The sequence below is a fragment of the Cucurbita pepo genome, unplaced genomic scaffold (genome assembly GCF_002806865.2).
Source record: "Cucurbita pepo subsp. pepo cultivar mu-cu-16 unplaced genomic scaffold, ASM280686v2 Cp4.1_scaffold000139, whole genome shotgun sequence".
NCBI lineage: Eukaryota > Viridiplantae > Streptophyta > Magnoliopsida > Cucurbitales > Cucurbitaceae > Cucurbita > Cucurbita pepo.
This window is the reverse complement of record NW_019646439.1, coordinates 244900-255920: the sequence shown is the minus strand read 5'-3', so window position 1 is coordinate 255920 and position 11021 is coordinate 244900. Positions and strand designations below refer to the sequence as shown.

The window sequence follows — 11021 nt, the reverse complement described above, 5'->3', positions numbered from 1 at the left end:
TACATTAAATGAAGTGCTCGCAAGAACAAGTAGTGGATACAAAAAATAATGGGGCTCAAACACTCATAGTTGGCGTATACGTTGATGACTTGATCGTCATTGATACAAGGGTGAAAGACATCAAAGAGTTCAAGCAGCAAATGATGAAAGAATTTGAGATGACTGATCTCGAGTTACTCACGTACTACCTCGGTATTGAAATGGACCAAAGGAAAGATTGCATCATGTTAAAGCAACTCGACCAAGTATCCCATGGAAGTAAAGTTACAACTCGTGAAAGATGCTAAAGGAATCTTGGTGAATTTCACTCAGTATAGACACATTATGGAAAGTCTAAGGTACTTGACTCATACCCGTCTGGCCCTTTTATATGTTGTTGGAATAGTGAGTAGGTACATGGAAAAGCCTACTATGATGCATCATCAAGCGGTTAAGCACATTCTCTGCTATGTGAAGGGAACCACAAGCTACGAGTTGAAGTATCAAAGAGGGCAAGGTCCTGAAGAACTATAGTTGATTTTACTGATAGTAATTTAACTGGAGACATTGATGATAGAAAAAGCACCACATGAGTGGCGTTTTATCTCAATAGAAATTTGATTTCTTTGCAACCTCAAAAGCAGCGAATTGTGGCACTATCTTCCTGTGAAGTCGAGTTCATGGCAGCAATTGCGGCATTGTGTCAAGCATTGTGGATAAGACATTTGTTAAGTGAAGTGACTAGAAGTAAACTAAAGCCAGTAACTCTCTACATCAACAACAAATCTACGATTGCACTGATGAAGAATCTGGTATTTCACGGACGCAGCAAACACATTGACACTTGCTTCCACTTCATCAGTGAGTGTGTTGAAAAAAGACAAATTGTTGTGGAGTTCGTATGCATTAGAGAGCAATGTGCGGATATTCTTACAAAGACCCTAAAAAAAAGTTAAGTTTGTAGAGATACGGGAATTGCTGAGAGTGAAAAATCTCAAACAAAGTCAAGTTTACAGAAGAGATTGTGAGGTTATAAACTTGACTTAGTAGAATAAGTCACTAACGTATGAAGTAACTCTAGAAGAATTTTTAATAGGCTTAGTAAATAATTTATTACTTATGAGAATTGGTAGTAGTTGTCAAATTGTGGACCAAGTTTTATGCTTTAATTACGAAGATCCATAGTGGTTCTTAACTTGAGGAGAAAGTTTAGGAAACTAGTTAGTAATTTCTCTACTATAAATATTCANAAAAAAAAAAAAAAAAAAAAAAAAAAAAAAAAAAAAAAAAAAAAAAAAAAAAAAAAGAATTGAAAAACTAAGTGATTAAGATTAATTTTTTCCAACTTTGTTACAAAAGAGAATTGCCTGGTAGGTGTGCCGACTTTGTCAATCTGTCGATAATTACCCAAATTACCATGTAGCCTTTTAGCATTCTGAGTACTCCTACTATGAAGTCCATGGCTATATTTTTCGACTTCCACTCTGGTATACTCAGGGGTTGTAACATTCTTGTCGTCTTTTGTCTAGAGCTTTTACCTGTTGGCATACTAGGCACTTGCTTACAAACTCTACTACGTCCTTCATACTCTTCCACCAAAAATGTTGTTTTAAATCTTGGTACATCTTAGTACCACCTGGATGCATAGCAAATGGCGAGTTATGAGCCTCCATCAATATCTCATTCCTTCATTCTTCTATTGCTAGGATACATAGGCGTCCCTGACATAACAGTTCGTCATCTAAGGATTTTGAGAACCTGTCCACTAGATCCTCTACTAGCTGACTCAAAATCTTATGTAGGGCTAGGGTTCTCTTGTTGAAAATCAATAATCCTCTATCTGAGTGTGAGTTGTACTGTGAGTCAAGCCATCTGTGCTATGACTCCCTCAATCACTACCGCTATGTTAGCTCACACAAAATCTCTTTAAACTCATACCTCTCTAGTAATGAGGGTCGATAAGTGTGCCGTCTTTCGACTTAGGGCATCAGTGACCATATTTGCTTTTCCAATGTGATACTAAATGTCTATGTCATAATCCTTCACCCGCTTCAACCACCTCCATTGTCTCATGTTCAGCTCTTTCTAGGTGAAGAAACATTTCAAACTCTTGTGGTTGGTGTAAATTTTGGTCTTTTCTCCATACAAGTAGTGTCGCCAAAATTTTAATGAAAACACTTCCGCGGCCAACTCTAGGTCGTGTGTGGAATAATTTTTCTCATATTCCTTTAACTAACGGGATGCATATGCAACAACCTTGTCGTGGTGCATCAACCCACATCCTAGTCCTTTTTTAGAATCATCACTATAGATCATGTACCCTTCTAAACTCTCTGGTATCATGAGTACTGGGGCTGTTACCAACCTTTTCTTTAAGTCTTGGAAGCTTGCTTCACCCACATCACTCCACCTAAATGGTACGACCTTCCTCGTCAACTATGCAAGTGGTGAGGCAATCTTAACAAAGTCCTATACGAATCTGATAACAACCCGCTAATCCCAGAAAACTTTACACCTCTGTAACTGAAGTTGGGTGTTCTCACTTTGTAACTACTTCGATTTTGGTAGGGTCTGATGGTGTTAATATAACACATGGGGAAGCAATTTGGATCTTAGGCACTTTTAGAACATCAATTATAGTAAATAACTAGCATGTTCATAAGTATTAAAACTTAATGAGTTTAGATACTAACCTTTTGTAGTTCAAACTCCTTTTTCCTCACGAACCGGTTTCGAACCACCACTAGTGTCTTCTCCACTATCCTCCGGCCTTAGAACGGGATTGTGGAATCCGGTGAGTGACTAAACTTGGGAGGGATTTTGTATATGTGAAGAGAGTGTTTGTGAGAGGTTTTTCTCAAGGTTTTTCACCAAGAAGAAGAAGACCTTTCATATACCATGATCACTCTATTTAAATAGTCATGTTTGCATGTTCATGCAAATTTGAGATCACCAAATTTTGACACTTAAAATTCCACTCAAATGTTTGGGATTATGTGGCAAGCATGCATGTTTGAGTTAACCAAATTTTGACACTCAAAATTCCAACTTGTATTGTGGGGTTTATTTGGCAAACATGCAAGTTTGGTTAAACCAAATTTTGACACCTCAAAATTCCACTAACATGGATTTTTCCATTAAATGAAGTCAACATTTTGACTTTCTTCATTTTAATTCAACAATTAATTTGAATAATGAATTTCAAATTAAAGTAACATTAAATAATTAATTAAACTATTTAATTAATATTTAATATTAATTCAAATGCCAATCCCAATCAATTCCGACACATAATTGATTAAGATATTTAAATCTTATTTAAATATCTCAGATTCTCTCTTTTTGTTTAATTCGTAAATAAAACAAAAATGCGGTTAAATATATCGTATATATGTAGCGCATATTCCCTAATTTGAATTCGAACACTTCGAACTCACTCGTCACACTGTTCTATGGTTTAGTCCGATATGAGCTAGCAGAGGGACCTAATGGACCTATAGATCATGGGCTCCAACGATCCAAGATTAACCGGCTAAACTCATTAACCTTGTTAACCAACATTCGTTAACTACTAGGACACTCCACTATAGCCTAGTAGTTGCACTCCCCTCACTATAGATATATTTCTGTCCATTTGATATAACCATGATTAGTAAGTCGATCCTTCACAGGTTGTTCGTAACTAGAGCTGGGTCAATTTACCGTTTTACCCCTGAAGTTACTTCTTGTTCCTTATGTCTCACTGATCCTCTAATAAACAATTGGTTTGTGGTCCAACCAGTAAACCGAATCCCTCTCAGGCCAATGAGAGGGTGGGGCCCCTTGTTCAAGACCTGGAGTCAGTGCTTAAGGGAACTACCTTTCTTCTATCCCTAAAAGTGGGTAGGAGTGAATTCCGTCTTGCACCCCACGTCCCCAGCTATTCACCCAGTCTTACCCGTGCAAATCTAAGGATAAATATTCGGCGAACTAGAGCCACTCTCACCCATGCAAATCTAAGGATAATTCCGAATAAACAGGAGTTCATGGTTAGCTCAGGATTAAAACCGAGTTACCTAGGTTATCGAATGAAAAGAAAATCAGTCTCAACAGTAAACGACTTTATAAAGTGAGAGTGGTTTTCTTCATGGTCCGATCTTATGCAATACTCATTGCATAGGACGCCCCCACTCACATGTCTCCACATGCACAATTTAGTGATCGCATTGTTTATATCATATACAAAAGTGGGCCGCATCCATAGTGTCCCCAGAATAAGGTACTCAGCCTTATCCTTATACTATAGATCATTTTGACTATATACTTGAACTTGATCTACTCTTATGTCTCTACATATAGTTCAAGTAATCATACTATAGCTAGAGTGTTCTTAGTTTATTGGATTTAGATTAATGATCGTAAAGTTCACTTTATTCAATAACAATTTTTACTGAATAAACAACAATAATAATTTTAGTGAAAATAGAATATGTTTTTTGTTTACAAACTATGAGTTTTAGGACATAAAACCCAACAGGGTCTACGTAAATTTCATTCTTTGATTCCACATGTCCCAAGAACAAGACTTGTCGCAGCCAAAATTCACACTTGGAGAACTTGGTGTACAACTTGTTCAACGTCAGATTCGTGTGTGTGGCCTCATCGGTGTTTTCCGCATTCTCTCTCTCTCATTCTCTCTTTGTATTTCTCTCTTGCTACTCGTGAGGATATTTGGCATTCCGTAGAGGTGGGGAGAGCGTGTGTCCGAGTGAGATGCGAGAATTCCAGCACTCGCTGGTATTCTTGCAAGTCGCCAACGACCGCCTAATATTTATTTATTTATTTATTTTATACGAATAGTGAGATTGAAATCAAGTTCTTCAATAGAGACCTCTAAGCAATAAAATATCCACATATGAAACCTTCTCCACCGAGAGAACTCCATTCGATGAAACCCTGTAAAAAAAATAAACTCCTAAACTAAGGATCCCGTTCAAAGATGTGTGACATTAGACACAATTTTTTGGGGCATACTTAAAATCGAGTCAAAATCCAATAAAGGTTCCTCATTTATCTAGTCGACATCCTTCCAAACCAATATTTATAATTTGAATATACTAGCACTTGCCCTCTCATGAACTAAAGTCATTATTGCATAACTATGAAAAAGATGAAACAATAGATCTTCCTATATGTGAATGATTTAGCCATGACTAGAAAATTCAATTAGATAGAACGGAAATAACCCAATTGTGTACACAATCAATCAACTACACATAATAAATATCATGGATGTGTATCACTTCAAGATTGGCTACATAGCTAAGAACAAGGTACCTAGTACGACGAATGTTTTAATCAAATATTTGTGTACGATTGGGCATGACTTCGGCAATTTCAATCATGGGATTACAAACCGAGCATATGAACAATGAGTTGGATGTTTTACCTTATTAGATTCCAAGTAATAATAACTGCCTAAACTACATAAACCAAAATCAAATTTAGTGATAGAAACCATATCTCCTCTGTCCTCATTTCGAGAGTCGAGAGTTGAGAGTTGAGCATAGGTGAAGTAACTGTGGTTAAAGATATTTAACATTCTATTACAGTTTATCATAGATACCATATTCTATTACAGTTTAACATTCTATTACAATTTCACTATCATTTAGATGTGATGATTTTAGTAAATATTCTCAACTGTCATGAACTATATAAGTTCACTATCTCTCGGAACAAAAAGAGTCGGCATAAATATACTCACCAAATAATCTTATTTTCATATTTATGATTAAACTATATTTGGCTTAAAATATGTTAATACTAAATTCATCCTTCAATAAACTTTTGAGTGTGACCTCTTAGCCTCTTAGCTTATTCAACTTTAAATCTTACTCATATCAACTCAATCATATGGAAAGTGACCCAATATTTATAGTGGACGACTCCAATAAATCATTAATTTCATTTACAAGTAGAGAGTGACCCTGTCATGTCGACTTGTATCATGTAAGATATGACTCTAGTAGATTATTTCATATACATGTAAGGAGTGACCTCACATGTGGGTTCATATCATCATGTCACGATCATAAGAGAATCTAACACATATAGGAAATGAAACCATATATGTACTTGTATCGTATAGGGTACATTCCTAATATAATCATATCATATACATAAATGAAATGATCACACATGTGAACTCATATCATTAGGACATAACCTTAGTAGAATTATATCTCGTACCTACAAGGAGTGACCTTGCATACGTCATACCATTGGGGTACGATCCTAGAAGATCTAGGACATACAGGGAGTTACCCTCATATAGAGCACGATCTTAGTAGAATCACATTATATACATGCAAAAAGTGACCTCAAAATCGATAGGGCACGACCCTTGTAAAATCGCATCATATATATGCAAGGAGTGAACTGCAATTATCAGAGCATAACCTTAGTATAATCACACCATATACATGCAAGGAGTGACCTAATAAGTGAGCTCACTCATTAGAGTACGATCCTAATAGATTTTATTACATATAGAGAGGGACTCATACGTTATCGTAAAGGGCATAGCCCAAACAGAATCACTTCATATACATGCAAATAAAATAAATATACGTATATACAATAAATTATACATATATATAATTGTAATATAATTTTTAAGAGTGGTTGGACAATAAACAATATAAAATTACTTAAAAATGTGAGCGAATATGTATATTTTAAAATTAACAACAATTCGAGGTTAATTAGTAAAATTAAAAATTGAAAAGGGCTAATGTGAAAATTGAGATAGTTAGAGGGGTCGTTGGTGCAATTTTGTAAAAAAGAAAGGAAGAAAGATTTGGCGTAAAATCAACGGTAGGGAAGGCAACGCAGACAATTCTTACCAGGTATTATTATAAAATGTGCGGTGACCAATGGCTGTAATGCCGACCTAAAAGCAAATAAGAAAAATAAATAAATAAATAATAATAAATTTAGAGAACTGGAAGAAGACAATTAAGGCCCTATGCGGTGCGTTGGTATAAAAGGATGCAGCGTATGGAGACCACGAGAAACATTGCGAGCCCTAGCCCTCAGATCTGAACAACATCTCATTCCAACGCCATGGCCAGCTTTGACGAAGCCCCTCCCGGCAATTCCAAAGCTGGAGAGAAGATTTTCAAGACCAAATGCGCTCAGTGCCACACTGTCGACAAGGGTGCTGGTCACAAGCAAGGTTAGAGATTATCATTTCTTATTTATATGTTTGGGTTTCTTGCGATTCGAGATCGGAGGTTAGAGATCTCGAAGTCTCTATTAGTATTCTGAACATGTTCGTCCATCTTTGAGGATTCATGCTGAGTTTTGCTACGGTTGAATCGATCTGATCGTTTTCTCTGTTTTCCCCCAATATACTCTAGGAAACTAATACCTAGTATTGGCCTTCATCAAATTTTTCCATGGATTCATTGTCCTTGCCCGAGACGAAACCGCCTACCAGGAACATGCTATTTATTATTATTTATTTTTTTTTTATGGAAATTTGACTTGGTGAAATGATTTTGGAAATACTTAGGAAGCGTTTACTTTTATGAAACTAATAACAAATATATGGATTTTTTTTTAGANTTTTTTTTTTTTTTTTTTTTTTTTTTTTTTTTTTTTTTTTTTTTTTTTTTTTTTTTTTTTTTTTTTTTTTTTTTTTTTTTTCATGGCGTTGGCCTTGGTGAGTAGAAATCATGATTAAGGTGAACAATTGATTTTAGTCAATAGTACATGGCTTCTTACTTTTTATTTTTGCTATTAGTTTTTTAGCTCCAGTTTTTGTGCTATTTTACGGAAGTTGTGTTAGATCTGCAGTTACTTTTATTCTGTTTCAATTGGGTTTCATTAGGTTTTGAGTTGTGGATGTACGAAGCTTATTGTTGCGTAATGTTTTGACTTTTTTATTTTTTATTTGGAGTAGATTTTCATCCCTCCCTTTCGCTTTTTCATGAGGAGAAATCAGCCTTTCTATATTCATATGTAAGTAGACTCTAAGACGAGCAATGGCACTTGGAATCTTGCAGGTCCCAATTTGAATGGGCTATTTGGACGGCAATCTGGCACAACTGCTGGATACTCTTATTCTGCTGCCAACAAGAATATGGCCGTGATATGGGAAGAAAAGACCTTGTATGACTACTTGCTTAACCCCAAGAAGGTAACTCCCGTCTATTTCTCAACACTTGTGGCCTTTTGTAGTATTTGATTTGAAGCTAGTTTATTTCCCTGTGTTGTCATCCAGATGTTCTAATTGTTGATTCATTGATATTACTGTGAATTCACCTAAATAGGCTTGCCGTGTTCCTTACTAGCCTTTTTCTTCATAATGCCTCTTCAACTGATCCCCAAGTGCTGAAATGTTTTTTGCAACTTTGATCAACATGTTCGTCTTTTTCCATCTTACAAGTAGCCTGAACTATAAAAATATGTACATTCCTTTTCTACAATAATAGCCAAAAGTTTTGAAGAATGGTCAACCACCATTTGCGTCACAAATCTCCCTTCACTTGGAGTTTCAATCATAATTTAAGCAAAAATAAAACATACAAAAATTGCCTCTTATATCTGAATATGCTTCAGACAAGCACGTTAATAGTTTCTTGAAACATGATTGATTTCCACAATTTCCCTCGATTCCTTTACAAGTCTCCTTTGGGAAAATCACTTGCCCTTAAATCTATCTTTTGTGACATGATTAACTTTTTTGGCATCGATGCTATTAGGAACACTCTGGTCCCAATGTATCGTTGTGGTAAATCCATTTAGGCATTAGTTATGTGTCTTCCCTTGCTCTCTTCGCTTCTTTTTGCAGCTTAACAAAGTTCATCCTGAACCCTTGCTTAGGGCTTCCTCTCAATGGAAATCTTCATTTGCCCTCAAGTTTCAATACATAATTAACAAAGGAAGTTTGGAAAATCCCAGTCTATTCTTCTCAGTTTGGCTATAAAATGAAAAATTCAAAACTTCCAAAGCAAGTGAAATTCTCTATGGGAACTTTTGAGTTGAAGTGTTAACATTCACTCAAATCCCTTGATAATGTCCCTTATGATCTCACTGTGTCTATGAACACCCTCATTTTCAGCACTTAAAACCGTTCTCTTTATTCCTTGATGGTCATCTTTCTAATAGTGATGGCTTAATGGCCACAATGTTTGATGGTTTATTTTTTGCCTATTTGTTGGCTTGATAGGAAAGGAACCAGTCTTTTGGTTATGGCGAATAGAATCCCATGTTATACTCGATGTTTTATCATTGAACCATGTTTTAGGTTATAATTCTTAAGTTTGGATATGTTAAAGCTTGTGCTGGGAGTTTATTTTAAGAAACAGGGGTCAGTATACTGTTTGAATTGTGCTTATAAATGGGGTTTAGTTTGTGTGACCTATGTTCATCCTTTTTGTTTTTGGTTTGGGATTTATAAGAAATTTAAATAATTTACATGTTTACCATTTTTTGTATAGAAAATTCATTTCTACATTAAATTTGGTAAAAATATCATAATATTTTTCTTTTGTAATCAGCCAGTACAGTAAGTAGTTTACTACCGTTGTCAACCGTGTAATCTTTTTGAATAATTATTTTGTAATGTGAATATTCAACTACTTTTGTAATTGCTTCTCAAATATTCACCAAGGTGCGATGAAGTGTGCATAAATTCTTTCGAACAGGCCAAGCTTTCTGAACCATTGTTATCTTTGTAGTTCTTTCTTGATGTTAATTTTGTGTTTCATCCCTTATGAAATTGTCTTACCTTTCTGGAAAAACTTTTGGGAACATCACCATTTTTCAAACTTCAGGAAGGAAACCTCCAAATTTGCCCATCCAACTAATTTACAAACCCTCCAATCATCTTCTTTTTTGAAAATGCATCCTCTTTGTGTGGAATCTGCATTAACTCTAGCGCTTATGATTGCTATGGTTTATAGAGGAATGTGAAGGTAATTGTAAATTTGGAGGAATGAAAAGAATACTGAGCTTGGTTTATGAATTTTGTTTGTCCTTCTTTGATCATTCAATGATCACTTGTGTCTCTTTCAAAGTTTTAGGAGATGGTAAATATTCTAACAAATAGTTGGGGGATGTGTGTATTCATTGTACAGTATATTCCTGGAACAAAGATGGTTTTCCCAGGGCTGAAGAAACCGCAGGATCGTGCCGACCTTATTGCTTATCTGAAGGAAGCAACTGCTTAATTGCATAATATATGGTTGATGCTTCTTCCAATCTACAATTTTTTGCTATCAGTTTTCCCCATCATCGTTAAAATAAGAACATTGAGAGGAGAGGAACCTTAGATGAAAAGTTGGAGGTGGTCACACACACACACACACTTTTTTTTTTCTTTTTCATTAAAAAATTCTTACTTCCCTTCCTCGCTACACTCATTTGCAGAGTTCACCCCATTTGTAGCTTACATTATTGTTATGTGAACATAACTGCTACAATTTTTTTGGCCAACCCGGTTCTGCCAACTTATTTTCTCATAATAAATGTCACACTTGTTAGAGACTACCTATTTTCAATGCATTATATTACGATGAACTTCAACATTTCTGGGTTTTATTTATTTATTTATTTATTCTTCAATTAAGAACGAAATAAACAAAAGTATCTGATTGTTATTTATGCTTATGTTTCTTCCGCAGAATGTGTTGAAATAAAATATATTACATGATAATGGTAACAAGAGGTTTATTTATTTCCATAATAACTTCAGTTTTTTGTATATAAAAATATATCTCATAATTACACAAGTGAAAATTTAAAGGGGAGAACAAATTTGTTTTAAACAGAAATTAACGGTAAATATGAAGTATTTTATTTATTTGATAGAAAAATAAAATGTACCCAAATGTCCCAATCTTCCCGTGGGCAACTCATGAGTGGTCCTCTCCAACTGGCCAAATAGGAGAGACTCATTTGCTGCCCCCACACTGATTCAGACCCAACTTTATTGATTCTTTCTCGATTTCGAATAGTATATGAGGGGAGCGAGAGCGACTCGTATTTCTTTA

General features: G+C 35.2%; 1 protein-coding gene across 1 annotated transcript; it reads left to right on the top strand.

Annotated features, from left to right (window-relative positions):
* The first annotated feature begins 7011 nt into the window (after positions 1 to 7011).
* LOC111784024 (cytochrome c) lies at positions 7012 to 10520 on the top strand. Its single transcript, XM_023664846.1, has 3 exons — positions 7012 to 7198; positions 8031 to 8164; positions 10107 to 10520. The coding sequence occupies exons 1-3, from the start codon at positions 7087 to 7089 to the stop codon at positions 10197 to 10199; spliced, it is 339 nt and encodes a 112-aa protein (XP_023520614.1). The 5' UTR covers positions 7012 to 7086; the 3' UTR covers positions 10200 to 10520.
* The last annotated feature ends 501 nt before the right edge of the window (positions 10521 to 11021 follow it).